The following is a 17,161-nucleotide window of genomic DNA, read 5'->3' as shown; positions in this document are numbered from 1 at the left end:
AGGTGGACCGTGCAGCAGTACACACAGTCTGCACAGTCAAACACATCCAGTTTTATTTGAGAACTGCAGAAGCAGGTGTCCAGCCCTGGTGGTGGAAGCAGTAAGTCTCAAGGGCTCTAGAGACCTCTAGGAACCTGGTCAGTCTACAGTGGCCCAGAGTGGCCCCAGGAACTGCCTTAGGAGTACTCAAGGGTAAACTTGGCATGGAAACGGCTCAGCTTCTCCAACAGCACCCGCAGCTTCTCCATCGGGGGCAGAATGGTCATTCTGAAAGGGATAAGTGATAAGCCAAGGGGCAAGGGCTGGCCTCAAGGAGGGGCTGTGCAGGCTGGGCCTCACCGGAAGTGGTAGGTGCCTTCCCGTTGCCCAAAGCCGCTCCCAGGCACCACACAGATGCCAGTCTCTTCCAGAAGGCGCATGCAGAAAAACATATCAGGGGCCAGACCGAGCTCCTATATTATAAAAGGTAGTCAAGGTGCCATGCTCACCCTAGTGCTCATCCCACTCCAGACTATCTCACCAGCCCACAAGACCTGAGCACGACGCACTGCGCGTGGAGGCAGCTGCACCCGTGGGAAGGAGTACATAGCACCCTGCACTGGGTTGCAGTAGATCCCTGGAGCCTCATTGAAGACCTGCTCAGTGAGCTTGGCCTTAGCAGCCAGCTCAGCCAGCACTTCCTGCCTCTCCTGTGGCCAAGGGAAAGGGTGATCAGGAAGGTGTAGAGTGAAGCATCCCAAGCCTACTTCCAGTCTGCCAGACACTACAGCCCCCCTGGCTCACCGCCTGAAACTGCGCAAAGGAGGGATCAGAGGGTGCAGGTGGGCTGACCACCATGTCCAGCAGGGCCTGGCCGGGCACTGGCGGGCACAGCCGCACACTCATCAGTTTTAGCATCTGCCGCTGCACCTCAGCGTCCATGTTTACCACCTCTACATAGCCACCGCGGAACCCACACCTATGGGGAGAGTGGGTGTCGAAACGAGGGTGGCAGGATGGGTCCTCAAGCTCCACCTCCCTCACCCCAAGGCCCACACGCACTCGCCCATGTAGCCCTTAGAGACTGAGTGGAAGGAAGCGAGCTCCTGCTGTTCTGCATACGGCGACCCCATCTCCATAAGCACCTTCTTAAATGAGTGGAAGTGAGAGCCCTCGGCATACACATTGTCCTGGTAGACCTAGAGAGCAGCGGCATCACACGGGCCGGGAGCCTACGGCCCAGCTGCCTGCTCCCTCCCGCAACCCTGCTCGCACCTCGTCAGCCATCAGGAAGAGGCCCTCTTCAAAGGCAAAGCGGATCACGGCCTCGATGCACTCACGGGTCTGTACCTGTCCTGAGGGGCAGGAACAGCAGACACTGTGGGAGGCGGGGCTCAGGCCCTAGGAGGAGCGGGGTGGGGCAAAAGAGGACGCTGCCCCAAGAAGGGCGGGCTGGGCGGGGCTTACCTGTGGGATTGCCCGGGTTGATGACACAGAGTGCCCGCGGGCGGCAGTGGTCACGTGCCTGGTGCAGGGCGCGCTGCAGCTCAGCCACGTCCAATGCCCAGGCGCGCTCTTCATCCAGGTAGTAGTCCACCTGCACGGCGTTCAGCTCGGCCAGCGTGGCTGAGTAGAGCGGGTACTGGGGGATGGGGATGAGCACCCCGGTACGCGTGCGGCCCTCACCGGCCACCAGCAGCTTCAGCACAGTCTGTGGGTGGGGAGCAGCATGGTATCTGGGGGGCCAAGGACTACACCCACCCCTTCCCTGGCCCCTCCCACGTTAAACCCGTGTCCTCTGCTCTGGCCCGGCCTACCACAATGGCATTGCTGGCCCCAGTGGACAGGAAGATGTTGTTGGGGTCCGCGGGGATGCCTCCGTCCCGCCTCTCAATGTAGTGCGCCACATCCTCACGGATCAGCTGGATGCCAGAGCTGATGCTATAGGCCCCTGGACTCGGGCCAGGCAGGGCAGAGGGTAGGCCCACGAGGGTGATGAGTCCCCCTGCGTCCCTCCCAAGAGACACAACCCATTGTGCTCCCTGGGGCTTGAGCCTGCCTGCTGCTAGTACTCACCCAGGCTGTGGCCCCCACATGCCTGCAATATGCGCTGGGCCCTTCTCTTGGCATCCTCTGGAAAATCAGGACTGCTCAGGAGATCCGGATAGACACAGAGGGCCAGGACCTGGGAGGAGAGACAGCTGAGGCCAAAGGACGTAGATTAAGGGGACATTATAGGCAGTGCAGGAGTTTTACCTGGCGCAAAAAGGTGATAGGCTTCTGCCCCATGGCCTGTGCATCCCCAATGTTGGCACGGATGACCTCAGTAAAAGGTTTCTTTACACCCTGGCAAGGAAGGGGAGCAGGCAATGAGATTGGGCAGTCAATCCTGCAGCCCTTGTCTCACGTGCTACCAGTATCCAGCAGCAGGGAACCAAGGGCCCAGGCCATACCTGGCGTAGCTCCTGTTCCAGCTCCAAGGCACGCAGCACTATGGGGCCTCGAACTGCATATTCCACCTCCCTTACACACTGGTTCATGGTGTCCAGCGTCAGCACTTTCTCCTTCAGCCCATTGCTTGATGCTTGGCTGTTGTCACCTGCTCTCTGGGCCATGACTCTGCTCAGACCAGGTAGGAAAGCGGCTCAGGAGGCAGCAGGTCCAGAAATGAGGGTGGCAGCAGCAGGCCCAGGATCATGGAATCAGGGCTAGACAGGGGAGCCTTAGTAGAGGGCACCTTCTTCACTGCAGGCTGTTGGCCCCACTGAAAGGGACAGAAAGCACTTGAGGAGCTAGCGCTGCTTGGGCCCCGCCCCAGTCTGGGCACAGTTCTGCCCCGGGGTGCCAGAGGGAGTGGGTGAGGTGGCAGGCGGGACTTGGGGCAAGGCCCAGTGTCCCCATGACGGGAGCAGGAGACCCACGTGGGGGATAAGGACAGACGGACTGGATATTGGGGGAGGGGAGCCTCAGCACCTGGGCCTGGTGGCCCTGAGGAGTTGGCAGAGCTGAGCAGGGATGACCAGTGTGACCCCCAAGATGAGACTAGAGCCAAGGGCCACTGCAGATTTGCTATAGCGGGGCACTGCCAAAACCTAGGCTTCTCGGCAACTCCATCTTTGCTTGAGCCGGGAGACCTGTCACCTTGGCAACTGGGCCAGGCCTCAGGAATGGTGGGGTGGTATGTGAGTTCACTCTCTGGGTTCCACCAGCCAGTGGCCATGTCCTGGAGGCTGCAAAAGCAATGAGGTTGGACCTTGGTCCCTAATCAACACTGCAAAATGCTAGGGGAGCAGGAGAAGCCTGGATATGGGGCAAGCCAGCCTTGGACTCTCAGACACCTCACCCTGGGTTGCTCTGAGCTGCCCTCATGTCCTCCCAACACCCGTCAGCCTGGGGTTGTCCTTGGAGCCACACCCAAGGCCCAGAGTAATCTAACTCTCCTTCCCTCTTGTTCCTGTTTGGTGCAAAGGAAAAGAAATGAGCTGCTATTGGCTCTCACAGCTCCACCTCCACAGGTCCTGAAGGGCGTCTGATAGGCTATGCTCAGAGTTGGCCCACCCAGGCCATGCTGGCTGGCATCAAAACCTATGTGACCAAGGGTCAGGGAGCCAGCCTGCCGAGTTGAGCAGCTGGCAGCTGGTCAGACCCAAAGGTAGCCTTGCTCTTCTGTTTTTGCAGGCTCAGAGAAGCCACCAGGAGTCCTGGGTAGGATTCACACTCACAAACACACATCTCTCTCACCTTAGACCCCTTGTTGCTATTGCCATGATGACCTCCCAGTTCACAGGCCAGAGCACAGGTCACTATGAACTTGGCCTCAGGCAGAACTAGCCACTGCTCACCCCTGGCAGCAGGGCCCAGGGCCCAAGTGGCAGCTGTGGTAGCAGGTGGACCTTCAGCACCTCACTCACTAAATTTAACCAGCTGCCTGGCCCTGGCCCTCCACCAACCCAGCTAAGGACACCAGCTCTCCAACAACAGATACTAGAGGGAGGAAAGGCCCAGGAGACATGGGGTTGGTTAGGTCGGTGCCCAGCAAGAAGAGGGTAGCTCATACCTATCCAGCTCTGGTGGCCAGCCACGGACAAATGACTGGGCAGCGCCATCATCCCTCCAGCTTGAGGCCCCTAAGGGGCCCCTTTCGCCCTGATGCATTGTGCTTAGCCAACTCAGCATGAGTGGCCAACTACTTGTCACCTATACTAGCCCAGACTAAAGCTGGCAGTCAGGCCCAGCATCAGGGCTGCGTGCCAGGAACAGCCAGGAAGTATCTGATGCCAGCCTTGTGTCTTTTCTGACCCACTGGCTCTGGCACAGGAGTTCTGTGGAAAACACTACTTCCCTTTCCTAGGCCAGGGTCCTGGCCCCTCTGCAAGGACACTCTCAGCCCTGACCCCATAGGATCTCCTGACAACACACCTTGCTGTCCTCAGGGAAGCAAAGAGTTACAGAGGAGCCTCCAGGAGGCTGAACCTGGCAAATGAGGGTGTGAGTAAAGGCTAGGCTTCTTGCACAGTGGCTGTAGGCCTCCCTCCCACATATACAAGCCACAGCGCGCACCTACAGGCCTGGGTGCTCGTGGGCATGGGTGGCACCTGACACAGCCACACTGCCTGCCCCTCCCCAGCCGACACACACAGGAAGACTTAGTGGCAAACAGCCCTTTATCAAGAGTCACAGGATAAAGTCTTTGCAGCTGATGTTGCAGGTATGGCTCTGCCACAGGTCCATCCCTGAGAAAAGGTCAGTGTCCGGCGAGGGGGGGAAGTTGGAGAGACTCTACACTAGCTGCCTGCCTATAATACTAGGGCACAGACTCTGGCTGGGCCTGGGAATGGGATCCTGCCACCTTGAGCACTGGCCCTCACATGAGGAGGCAGCAGGGCCTCTTTTCCATATGGGCCTCCTCCGAGGGGGCTGTAAGCTTGAGCAGGGGTGGGTCCCCGCCTGTCCTGGAGCCACAGCCTGGATGAGAGGTCTCAGTGTCCATAGGCAGGTTAGGTTCAGGGGCATCAGGGCCCTCAGGGGACAGTCGCAGAAGCTTGGCAGCAGCTCGCTGGCGCTTGAGATCTGCCAGGGTTTGGTGGGCCTTGTCTCTGGCCAGGTCGTTGGGGGCCATGCTCTCCAGTGGACTCAATTGGTAGGAGACACTCCGGTCCAGCCGCTTGGAGTACAGGTGCCGCCCTGGGGGGCCCTCTACCCGGCCATTGTGTGACCTGGCCACATTAGGGTCATCTTCCTGTAGATAGAACCAGGACCCCAGAAGACATCAGGAAGAACCCTCCTTTCACGGCCCTGGCCTTGGGCTCCAGGCTGTGAGATTGGAGAGGGACTGATATGAATGGTGGGGGTTGTAGCACATCCAGGAGAACAGGGTGCTGGTCCTGCCATCTCCACAAGGAGACTGGTACTGATGGAAATAGAGGCACTAATGACACATCCTATCCCAGCACCATTTGCCAAGGCCATTTAAAAGATGGAGCTCTTGGATATGGTAGCACATGCCTGTAACAACAGGGAGGCAGAGGATTGCCTCAAATTTGAGGCCAGCCTGAACTACATGGTTCAAGGCCAACCTAAATTAAATAGTGAGCACAAGTGCCTGCCTGGCAGGTGTGAAGTTATAAGTTTGATCCCTGGTATAAATAAAAATAAATAATAACAATAAATTGTGCTAGTGTGTGGGCTGGAACTCACCTCTGAGGGTGGAAGTTGGAGCTCAACATCTGTCTGGCGGTCTTCATCATCCTCCAGTGGCTCTGGGCTAGTGGGTGGTGGCTGTTGCCACACAATGGCCTCCTGGGCATGCTCCTTGCGGTACAGGTTGGTGCGCTGGGTCAGGCTTACCCGTCTCACCACCTTCCTGGGGGAGGGGAAGGCACAGGATGGTGAAGAGACTTCCCAGAGTTCTGCACTTGGTTCCTGCTAGATGACAGCTCTGGGGACAAAGGGTCAGGCAGCGTTCTGGGAAGGTGGCTCACCCTCGGCTGCCTGCACTAGAAGTGCGGCGGCGCAGGAGGGAGCGCTGGCGGCCCTGGCCTCGCAGGAGGGCATCATGCTTGTGCTTCAGCTCCAGCAACTTGGCCCGCACCTCCTCGTCACCACACACATCTGAAAAGAGGTGGGCACAGGTGTCATGAGCACCCTTACTACCACCCCTCTCTTGCCAGTGGAGGCTGCCTTGTGTGCTCACCCAGGGGCGTCTCATCCATCAGTGACTTTCCATTTAGATCAGCCCCATGGGCCACGAGCAGTTCCGCCAAATGCACCTGTGGGCCAGTCAACCAGGGATGTGGAGGGCTCACACCAGAGCCAGGAGCCCCTGCCCACCTGCTCCTGCCCAAGCTCACCTGGCCCCAGTAGGCTGCAGCATGCAGTGGCTCCCAGCCATCTTGGTCCTTGGCGCTCAGGCTGGCTCCATGTTCCAGCAGCAGGGCAGCTGCCTCACTGAACCCATTGGCGGCAGCAATGTGCAGCTGCAGGGCAAGGCACACATCCCTAAATCCTGACCCTATATTCCTTTGGCAGCATGCCCCCCAATGCCATGGCAGACCCCTAACGTGGCCCAGAATCCTTACCAATGTGGCTCCATGGTCTAGAGGGTCATTGAGGTCAGCCCCAGCATGCAGCAAGCTCTGGAGGTCATCCAACATGCGTAGTTCTGGCACTGCACGGGCTTCTTCAATGCTGTCCTGGGTGATGCCTGTGGGCAGCAGGCTCAGAGAGAGCACACCAGGGAACCCCTTCCCGGACAGTCACAGCATACTCACCTTGGCTGGCCATGGCAGTCTCTAGGCAATCCAATGTCTGTTCATCCTCACACAGGTCATAGGGCATATTTCCATCAGTGTTAATTGCCAGGAGATCTGCACCACTGCAAGGAGGATGGACAAGGCCCTGGTCTCAGGACCCTTCCTCACACCCCACTGTCCTCACTCAGGGAGTCCTCTGTCCCTTCTTAAGAAGGCCCCTCTTGAGGCCTTTAGACTAGGACTGCCTGAAAAAATGTAGGCTGGGATAGGTGGCCGCTGGTTCATGTGGCCACCCCTTGGCCTTTGATCCTCTCCCTAAACCATCTCACATCTACTGCCATAAATACAATGGGTATACCTATGCTGGGTGTGCAAGGATTCTGCTGAAGTTCCAAATAGCAGGCAAAGTAGGCCAGGAGGGGAGCACAGAACACAAAGGGAGTGCCCACATGCCCCAGAGGAGGAGGGCTAGGGGACACCTGGGTCTTATACCTGCAGCCCATCACCTACTGCCAGGGGAGCTCCAGGATCCTGTCAATGGCACCCTCACCCTATGCCAAGAAGGCAATGCTGTGTGGGTGGAGTTAATCCTAAAAGCATGGAACTGGGGAAAGGAAGCAGAGGCCCCTGAACCTGGTATAGCCACCAGCCTTGATTACTCCACCTTCACCCTCAACTTTGCCCAGGCATCCTCCACCCTAGCCCACCTGGTCCTTTTGCTTCTCTTTTCCTCATCAATTCTACCTTCACTGCAGACCCAGAAACCCCTCAGGCTGGAGTTGGAAATCCAGGCTGGCTCAAGACCATGCTGAGTACACATTCATTCCCCAGAAGCCCAGCAAGGTCAGCAGAGGACATGGGGGCACAGAAGTCAGGACTGTGCAAAGAAGCCACTTGAGCTGCCATTGGTAAGACCTTCCCTATCAGAGGTCCAGTGTGTCATACCGGGAGATGAGGAGCTCCACCAGATGCAAGTGGCCACAGGTGGCTGCAGCATGCAGAGGCGTCCAGCACTCACTGTCTCGGGCATTAACGTCAGCTCCAGCCTCCAGGAGCTGTTGCACCATCTCCTGGAAGTCATCTATGCAGCACTACAAACAAGCACCCTGAGTGGTCTGAGCCCCAGCCAGCCCTTGACCACCCCGCCACATCACCCACAGGCTGACCTGGTGCAGTGCTGTCAGGCCATCCTCATTGGCCAGATCAGGGCTGACCCCGTTCCTGAGGAACTGGCAGACTGCAAAAAGTGGGAAGTGAGGCTGGGGCAAGGCCTGTGACTGTGCTGCTGCCCAGGGGTGAGGAAGGATGATGCAGATGGCAGGAAGTGTACAGACTCAGGAGCACAGAGCATCTGTCTCCCCAAGGTGGGCCAAAAGCACAGCAGCCCTTACCTTCCTACACCATGGCCCCAGCTGCGCAGGCCCCAGATGATCCCTCCCCTCACAGCAGCTACAACCTATGGCAGTCGTGGCGAACCTATGGCATGTATGCCATAGCAGGCTGTTTGGATCATTGAAAGCACTGGCCTACCAAGCAACTGTACTTGTATACTTACTGGCTGACCATAATTTTGTCCCACCTCACTCACACCCACTGTATGATTTGTCATTGGATCAGTATTACCTACCTGACTATTCTTGTAATCTTATTTATTGATTATAGTTCTGTTCCACCTTAAGCCCATCTCACCTTGTGGCTTTCTCAATAAAACACCCTTGAGAAGTGGGGTTGGTAGGCAACCCACTTTCCAGGCCCCCCTCTGTCCCTCTCAGACAGAAGTTTTCTTTCTCTCAATAAATTCATCCTATGCTTAAAAAAAAAAGAAAGCAAGAAAAGAAAAAGAAAAAAAAGCACCTGCCTAGGGTGTGTAGAGTGCATGCACAGGAAGCAGCCATTCTCTGAATACTCTGCCCAGCCCTAGCACAAGAACCACCCACACCCTCCACTCCTCCCAGGTTACCAACCACACCCTCACAAGCAGTGCCCCCTCACTCCCCTTCAGATGGCCCCACTAAGGCCTAGGCTCTTGCCACTGTCAGTGGAGTCCTTCTCAGCTATGCAGGAGGGCAGGCCCTCCCCCCATAGCACCCTTCCATACTCCCCCTATCTCTAGTCCTCTCAGGAGGCTCCTATCCAGGCACTGGCACTTCTCATGAGGGCCCTACTGGACACACAAAGGGCCCGCAAGAGACCCCAAGATGCCTCTTCCCCTCAGCCCCAAAGTCCTGCAAGCACAGGGACTGGGGAAGCAAGAGGCAGCTGACAGGCCAGGCCTGTCTCAGGATAAAAGTTCTGATGGAGAGAAAGAAACCAAAGGCAGGCCTAGGACTGTTTAGAGAGAAGTCATCCCACATGCACCCTGGATGCCAGCCACATTATAGAGGTGGGGACTCAGCACCTAAGCAAGCAGGGACCAGGACTGGGGCAGCCTCACACATAGGCCAAATGCAGTGAGGGGTACTGGTCAACACTGGGTACTTCTGTAGGTCCCATCTTTCAGCAGGACTTTCCATATGTGGCCCTACTAAAAGATAGCTATCCTACCACAAGCGCTCCTAAGGGTGGGATCTGGTGGTCTCCTGGGGCCACAGCCAGGTCAGATTCAGGAGCCGTGAAAGCCAAGACCCAGTCCTAAGCTCCAACACAAGCTCCACATCCAGTAAACAGGAGTACCCACTGTGTGCTCCCTGGAATTAAGTATACTCACCTTCCTCAAGGTCATTTCGGGAAGCAGCTTCTAGAAGGGTAATGCTGGGAAGGAAAAGGACCTTTTTCCGTGGCCTTTGGTCAGCTGCCTCCTTCCCTGGCCGCTCCCTGTAGACCTTCTTACCCTGGGCCTCCTTCTCAGCCTGGGCCCACAGCTTCACCTGCTGGGCACGTCGTTTCTGGGCGTGCTTCAGCCGCTCCTGAGTGCTCATTCTGCCCACCATAGGCATCTCTGCCAGCAGCTCCAGGTGCTCGGCCATGATGGTAGATGTCTGCCCACGGGGCTGCTTGGGGTACCACAGTGGGGGACTTGGGGGCCAGGCTGGGCCTGAGGGGTGGGGCAGCTGGCTGAACAGGCACCCTTGGGGGCATCCCCTTCCTAAGGGTTGGTGCCCTCTGCCCCTAACAAGGCTGGGTCAAGAGGCCCAGGAAGCCCTTAAGGGCACAGCCCAAGCAGCAAGGGCAGTTTAAGGCACAAACACAGCACTCCCAGGCAGGCCTAGCCCCTCAGCTGCTCAGCTGGCAGAGCCTCTGCACAGAGGATGCCTCACCTCCCTGTGGGGTCAGGGTGCACAACCTGTGGGAAGCAGCGCTAAGACCTGACCAGTCTCAGTCCAGGGTCTAAGATAATTACCCAGATAACAAAGTTCCAGCTTCCTGGCACCTTGCCGAGAGGTAGAGAGGGCAAGGCCCATCAGCAGCAAGCCCCTAGAAGCCCCTAGGAGCACTCCCTCCAGGCCGCAGGAGCCTAGATGGGGCCAGGAGCAGCCATGGCCAGCCCTGCCTACCCCTTCCTGCTGGCCTTCCTGTCAGTACATCAGCACTAAGAAGGTGCAGCCGTAGAGACCAGGACAGGGTGTGTGCTCAGTCCTAGGGTCTTGGTTCCCAGTGTCCAGGAGCGAGGATCTGTTGGCAGCCAGGGCACAGAGGGCACTGAGGAGCCTCCCCTTCCGGCAGCTGCACGCACCTGAGGAGCAAATAAGGAAGCACAATGAGGCCAGATCATAGGGCGGAGCAGCAGACTCAGGTGCAACAAGGCTCCCTGCCATCGTGGGTCCTATGGGGGTCTGCTCTGCGCCACACTGCCAAGAAAGGACAGGACCAGGGCCATCTTGGGCTCACACCAACCTTTTCAGAAAGGGTTGCACAGCTAGGCCCTCAGGACTAGAAGGATAGCTCCTCTGTCCTCATGGGGCTGCCCCAGAGCCAGACACTGCTCACAGGCTAGGCAGGCCAAGGTATCCCAGAGCTTACTAGCATGGCTCGAGGGCTCATAGGCTATTGTCTGTCCTGACTTGCACTCTGGCCCGTCACCACCCAACCCCCAGTCAGTCAATTTTCCAGCCATCCTGAGCTGTATTAGCAGCCAGGGTCACATGGAAACAGACACAAGTGGCCCACCAGGACCCACAGGCAAAAACTTCAGCTGGACCACAGCCCAGCTGACATGCCCACCCTGGCTGCGTCCTGCCTCACACCCTGCTACTGTCAGTGAGCTCTTCATAGGCCCAGGTGCTATCACTGGGCTTCTCACGGGCCGAGACAACTCTATCTGAAGGACACCTGCGTTGAGTCCCATTTCTCACAGGACAAGGCCTTGCTACCACTAGAGGCCTGCTTACCTCTCCTCTAGCTAGACTGGTGCACAAGGGTCTCAATATCACACCCTTCTGCTAGGCCAGGTCATATTAGGCCCAAAGGTAGTCCCTCCTGAGGCCTGGAGCCACATTTCACAGGTCTAACTGGCTAGACATAGTCTCTTGCAAGTCCGTCTGGTCTGAGGATCACTGGGATGACACCACCAAGGCCCTCAGCCCCGCCTGGTGTGTGCTCTTCCAGTCAAGAGGTTTCTCAGCAGCGCTCTGCTTCTGAGCAGCCTGCTCCTGAGTTTAGTCACGTCTACAGATCACTGCAGGTATGAGATGGCCTGATATCCTCCTAGGGCTCCCAAGTTCTGCTGGCACCTTTACATTGCAGCATCCCTACCCAAGATAGGCAAGCTGTATCTTGCAGGCACCCTACCAGCTCTACTTGTATAAGGATAGACCCAGCCATGTGGTGGAGCCGTGCCTCTCTGCTGCCACCTGCAGCAGATACCCTGGGCTGACAAGGCAGGACTCAAAAGCTCTGTCTTTAGTACTTTGCCTTTGAAGCAGCCCACAGTCCTCTCCAAGAGATCACAACAAAGAGTGAGATACACTGCCCCTGCCTGCCTCATCTCTGGCCACAGGAAGAAACATCACCCTTACCCCATCATTTGATATAAGGAAAGACAGTCTCATGCCCTGTCCTATAGAAGAAACAACCTTAGGATAGCTTATACTTTTCAAATGAAAGACATGTTGGCTTTTGACCTCACGAGGAGCATCAAAGGTTTGCAGCATAGTCCTGCTGGTTGTAATGAGAAAAGTAAAATCCAGCAGGGACTACCAAGCCATATTGAGTCTCTCCTCCCCTGGGGTTCACCCCTACTCTCCTAAGGACCTTCTCTGTAGGACCTTGTCAGACCTGACAGATCCCTCTAAGAGAAAAGGAAGTTGCCAGGGAGCTTGAAAGTCGTAGGCCCACTATGCAGCCCCCCGCCCCCCACCCCCGCCAACCCACATGTAGGCATGCACCCTTCCTCAGCAGTTCTCTTTCCAGGGGGTCCAGAAATGAGCCCTGGTCTAACCCCTTAGTTCCTTCTAACACTGACTGGTATCTCTGCAGAAGCCAGCCTTAGAACGGATGGGCTAGCCAAAGGTCAGTGGCAGCAAGTCTAAGATTTCATAAGGAAATGCCACCTCCTGCCTACTTGGATGTTGGCTGTCCCAGCCAAACTTTCACAAGGTACAGTCCCTTGTCCCAGCCACAGAGAGACCAGCTTACTAGTACACTTAGTGGTCAGCTTGACAGAGTTCTATCAAAAGGAGATAATCACACCACACCCAGGCCAGGAAGGGTCTGAGCAGGGTAGCTCTCGCCCTAGTCCATGAATCTTCCCCCACACCTCCTTGGAAAGTCAAACAGAGATATGTCTGGCTGATTTATTTCAGTTCTCAGCTTGAGTCGAGGTAAACTGCACAGGTATAGGAGACCCAACTGGGAGGAGCCTCCTGGAAGGCCACTGGCTACAGCCAACATCCAGCCCTCAGCCTGACCACTGGGCTGTCCCCGAACTACAGAGTGCATCTTGGGGCACCCATGATGAAGGCAGGAAGCCAGGCTCCAGAAGCTTCAGGGAAGACACTTGCAGACTACCTGACTGGCCCAGCTAGAGGCATAGCACACAGCACACCCCACCCACCCCCCTGCCACAGCCCTCCTCTAGCAGGTCCCTACCATCATCCCCATTTTCCACACTAGGAAACAAAAGTCTTACATAAATCCAAGACTGCCCTACTAACCACTTCACAACAGTGCCTTGCACACTCCTTTCATGGTGTCATGGTGGTATGCAAGAGCCCAGAAGGTGGATATAAGCATCACTATTCACCCAACAATGTCACAGAATACACGAAGCCATACCTTGTTCAAAGAAAGTAAAGACAGACAGGCAAGGGCAGGGTGGGAAGAGACTGGCAGAAATGATAAATTGGGACAGCAGATAGGCCCCGCTACAGGCCTCATGCTCAAAGATGATTACAGTGCACGTGTTTAGAGCTGAGCATTTGTCAGTATTATCACTAACTGTACCCCTCTGACAGCCTCCTTTCTGTTGCTCTTCCCTCTACAGCAGGTCAGATGGAGGGGTAGGGAGCGTCCTGGAGGCAGAGAGAGCACTCGTCTCAGGCTGCACACCAGAGGGGAAAGGCTGTAGATAACAAGGTAGTGGGCAGAAATTGGAGAAATGGCCCAGGAGTCCCTGGCCCAGCCTGCCTGCTCCCTGTCTGCTTCTGTGGGACTTCATATTCTTGTGGTACTTAAGCATCTTAGAATGGGTTCCTCAGCCAGGCATGGTAGCACATGCCTGTAAACCCAGCATTTGGGAGACTGAGGCCGGAGAATCACTGCAACTTCGAGGTCAGCCTGTGCTAAAAAATAAGCTCAAGGCCAGCCTGAACCACAATGAAACCCTGTCTCAAAAAGGAAAAAAAAAAAAAAGAAACAAACAAACAAACAAACAATGGATTTCTACAACTCAAAACAGAAGACTTATTTTGTTTGTAGCAACATCTATTAATGTCTTACAGACAATTCTTCATTTAATGACCTGCCTATTCAGACCTATGACTCTTTTTTTCATACAGCTTTGTACACCTTGTTTATCAAGATTTAATGTCAGGGCTGGGGATTTAGCTCAGTGGTGTAAGCGCCTAACTCACAAACACAAGGTCTTGAGTTCGATCCCAGGTAAAATAAAGACAATGTCTTTTTTGTACAGTATACCTTGTTTATACAGTTATACATTTTTACTGAATGTTAAGTACAGTACTATATCTTCTATACATTTTAATACTGCTTGGCAAGGCATGGTAGTGCTTACATATAGTCCCAGCACCCTTGATACAGGAAAATCACTGCAAGCTTCAGGCCAACCTGGGCTACAAAGTGAGTTCAAGGCCAGTCCAAAATGCATAGTAAAACCCTGTCTCAAAAAGACTAAAAAAAAAAAAAATCAAGTTTGAATTTCCTTTTACCATTTCTTTATCTAGCCATCAATGTATTTAATGACCTAGTTGAAGGAACTGAGTTGTTAAATAAGCCATGCCTGTATAAGAAAAGACATTATACCACTTAAATGCTTACCATTCTGGGCAAAGTGAAATTACACACAAGCATTCTGTAGATTACCAGCTAATGCACATCTATCAACAAGATCAGATGGAACTCAGTGCCCCAAGAAGTGATCACAGGGTGGTAACATCAGGGTCTAATTAAATATACCCTGAAGGGTTTGTGAGGAAGCTTCCTATGAACCATGATGGAAAGAGCTTCAAGAAGTGTTTTTATTATTCCTGCTGGACATGATGATAATCCCAGCACTGGGGAGGCTGAGGCAGGAAGACTCCCATGAGTTCAAGCCAGTCTGAACCGCACAGTGAAACCTTGTCTCAAAAAAGAAGAAGAAGAAGAAGAAGAAGAAGAAGAAGAAGAAGAAGAAGAAGAAGAAGAAGAAAACAAATACTTTTATTCTTCAAATAAAAAAAAGTATAAGACTATGCACAGAGCTAGCTGAGATAGAACAAACACGTAGTCCTGGCTGCTCAGGAGGCTGAGGAAAGAAGATCACAAGTTAAAAGCCAGCCTTGGTAATCTAGTGACAACTTGTTTTTAAAAATGTACTATAGGGCTGGGGATTTAGCTCAGTGGTGTAAGCATCTGCCTGGCAAGCGCAAGGTGGTATAAAAAAAAAAAAAAGTACTATGGAGCCGGGTGTGGTGGTATGCCAGATGTGGTGGTGCACAGCTGTAATCCTAGCATTTGGGAGGCTGAGGCAAGAGGATTGTTGCAAGTTTGAGACCAGCCTGGGCTACAAAGTAAGCTCAAGCCCAGTCTTAACTGCATAGCAAGACCCTGTCTCAAAAGACAAAACAAGGCTGGGGATTTAGCTCAGCGGCATAAGTGCCCGCCTGGCAAGCACAAGGTCAGGAGTTTCATCACCAATACCCCCCCAAAAAAAAAGACAAAAAGGGGGCTGGAGATTTGGCTCATCAGTATAAGTACCTGACAGGCGAGGTCATGGTTGGATCCCCAGTACAAAAAAAAAAAAAAAAAAAAAAAAGTACTATGTTACTCTGTGTAAAAAAGAAGAAGAAAAAAATGTTGAAACAAAAGTGTGGAAGTTAGCCTGAGACTCTAGATCAGCTGCACGAGCATCTGCCTGGCAAGGGCAAGGTAATGAGTTTGATTTTGGAGACCCCACCCACCCCAAAAAAACCCACAAATCAGACACTACATATACCTATAATCCCAGGACTCTTAAAAGATTAAAGCAGTGTGATCATAAATTTGAGCCAATCCTGGGAAACTTTGTGACTTACTGAGACCTTGTCTCAAAATAAAAAATAAAAAAATAGCTGGGGATATAGCTCAGTGTGAAAGTCCTAGGTTCAACCCCTATTACCACCAAATATGAATAAATAAATCCAGTTGCATTGAACATGCAAATGTATGCATTATAAAAGAAAACAAAGCAAAACCTATAAAGTCTGAAGACAGATGACCAAACTGGGTGTGGGGTACAAGCCTGTAATCCCAGCAATCTAGAAACTGAGGCAAAAGGATTACTAGGAGTTCATGGCTAGCCTGGAGTACAAAGTAAGTTCAAGACCAGCCTAAACTGCATAGCAAAACCCTGTCTCAAAAAGACAAAAAGGAAAAAAAAAAAAGGAAAGGAAAGAAAAAAATGAAGACAAATGGCCCAACTTGGTAAAAACATTTACAGTAAAGAAGAACAGTAAACAGCAGCAAATCATGGACAGTTCAGAGGACACAAACCCCACAGAGACTCAGGCTCTTCCACCTCTCTAACACACTTGCAAATCACAGGTGGACAGAGGCCTCACTGCCTACCAGCTCCTGGTCCTGCTGTGTAGGAGACTGCAACACACACATCTGCTGTCAGATCTGAGACTCTCTCCAGAGCAGGGAGCAGCCCCAGGGAGGAGAGGGTCACCCTGCAAGGGGAAAACCCTCCTGAGAATTTAAACTGGAAGGAGAGAAAGACTTCTGATACAGGCTCAAATGTCCCCCGGTCAGGAAACCCTTCCTGGGGGCTCCTGCTGTCACCAGCCAGCCTCCAATCCCCATCTCCTCTCCTAAGGGAATCCATTTGTTTCATCTAGCAACCCTCTATGCGAGCTGCTCCTCTCCCCCACCCCTCTCATTCATCACTGGCCTATAGTCCTGGTTGGGGAACAAGTCATCTGCTATAGCAGTCAGCCAGCATCAGCCCCTGCTGTTGGCAGCCCTCCTTTCATCTCTGTCGCTGAATTCCTAGACTCCATAGTTTTTATATCCTTGGCCCCTGAAAGCTGTTGAGTTCTTCTCCCTGCTAAGGGCCTGATCCTCTATCCCAAATGTACCCTTCCCCCATCATCTTGATTTCACTTTGTTTTGTTTTGTTTGTACCAGGAATCAAACTCAAGATCTCAAGCTTGCCAGGCAGGTGCTGCACTACTGAGGTATGAGGTATTCCCCTGGCCTCCCTGTTCTCTTATCAGGTCACTCCTGTGACTTTCACTCCAACATCCCAGAGCTCCCCCATGGTGGTGTATCCTTGCCCCTATCCTGACCCACCTCCAGCTTCAGCCCAGAGCTCTTTATCCCTCTCACATTACTGAAGGCACCAGCATAGTTCCTGACAGGGCCAGTCACAGCCACCCACTCCACCCACTCCTGATCTCTCCCACCGATGCCCTATGCTATAGAAATCTCACTGCTCACCTCCCTTAGTCTCTTGTGATCTCTGTGGTAGAAGACAAAGCATCAAAGGACACTCCCTCCCCTGCATGAAGTATAACAGCAATCCAAAAGTGTCGGTCCCTTTAAAGAAATCTAATAAAAGATATGCACAGAGAACCATAAAACAATATTGAAAAATAAGATAGAAGACCTAAATAAATGGAAGGAGACATTATGCTTACAGTGGGATGACTAAGAAGGTAAAAATGTCACTTTTCAGGGGCAGGGATGTAGCTCAGTGGCATAAGCGCCTGCCTGGCAAGCATGAAGTTGGGAGTTAAATCCCTGGTACCAAAAAAAAAAAGTCACTTTTCCTCAGATTCATGCAAGAGTCAGTA

At 53.6% G+C, this 17,161-nt stretch overlaps 2 protein-coding genes across 3 annotated transcripts in view; both read right to left on the bottom strand.

The window, feature by feature from the left end:
* Positions 1-29: 29 nt before the first annotated feature.
* Positions 30-4,418, bottom strand: Gpt (glutamic--pyruvic transaminase). The gene is made up of 12 exons (XM_005000901.4): positions 2,953-4,418; positions 2,433-2,743; positions 2,236-2,325; positions 2,056-2,164; positions 1,797-1,930; positions 1,447-1,690; positions 1,255-1,334; positions 1,042-1,178; positions 784-958; positions 534-689; positions 340-452; positions 30-267 (listed from the first exon to the last, which is right to left on the bottom strand). Exons 2-12 carry the CDS (start codon positions 2,592-2,594, stop codon positions 177-179), a joined length of 1,491 nt encoding a protein of 496 aa, XP_005000958.1. The 5' UTR covers positions 2,595-2,743; positions 2,953-4,418; the 3' UTR covers positions 30-176.
* Positions 4,419-4,625: 207 nt separating this feature from the next.
* Ppp1r16a (protein phosphatase 1 regulatory subunit 16A) overlaps positions 4,626-17,161 on the bottom strand; it is a 28,147-nt gene continuing 15,611 nt past the window's right edge. The window contains exons 2-11 of one of the 2 annotated variants that reach the window (XM_063231296.1): positions 9,439-10,404; positions 7,898-7,968; positions 7,677-7,822; positions 6,750-6,853; positions 6,558-6,682; positions 6,330-6,455; positions 6,173-6,248; positions 5,961-6,090; positions 5,677-5,842; positions 4,626-5,218 (exon numbers count right to left, since the gene is read on the bottom strand). In XM_063231296.1, the coding sequence (XP_063087366.1) occupies positions 4,844-5,218; positions 5,677-5,842; positions 5,961-6,090; positions 6,173-6,248; positions 6,330-6,455; positions 6,558-6,682; positions 6,750-6,853; positions 7,677-7,822; positions 7,898-7,968; positions 9,439-9,697 (1,578 nt within the window). In that variant the 5' untranslated portion in view covers positions 9,698-10,404 and the 3' untranslated portion in view covers positions 4,626-4,843. Of the gene's footprint in view, positions 5,219-5,676; positions 5,843-5,960; positions 6,091-6,172; positions 6,249-6,329; positions 6,456-6,557; positions 6,683-6,749; positions 6,854-7,676; positions 7,823-7,897; positions 7,969-9,438; positions 10,405-17,161 lie in introns of those variants that run through there. The other variant, XM_063231297.1, reaches the window with a different exon arrangement.

This window comes from Cavia porcellus, unplaced genomic scaffold (assembly GCF_034190915.1).
Source record: "Cavia porcellus strain 051 isolate PalLab524CR breed Dunkin Hartley unplaced genomic scaffold, mCavPor4.1 scaffold_19, whole genome shotgun sequence".
In the NCBI taxonomy this organism is placed as follows: domain Eukaryota; kingdom Metazoa; phylum Chordata; class Mammalia; order Rodentia; family Caviidae; genus Cavia; species Cavia porcellus.
Note: the sequence above shows the minus strand (reverse complement) of the source record. Positions and strands in the feature narration are given on the sequence as shown.

What these genes read in the sequence shown, in the direction of transcription:
- Gpt (XM_005000901.4), bottom strand. Translation starts at nt 2,594, where the DNA reads ATGGCCCAGAGAGCAGGTGACAACAGCCAAGCATCAAGCAATGGGCTG. An exon ending in CTATCACCTTTTTGCGCCAG is followed by an intron (nt 2,165 to 2,235) that starts GTAAAACTCCTG and finishes CTCTCCTCCCAG; the next exon opens with GTCCTGGCCCTCTGTGTCTA. An exon ending in CAACCCGGGCAATCCCACAG is followed by an intron (nt 1,335 to 1,446) that starts GTAAGCCCCGCC and finishes CCTGCCCCTCAG; the next exon opens with GACAGGTACAGACCCGTGAG.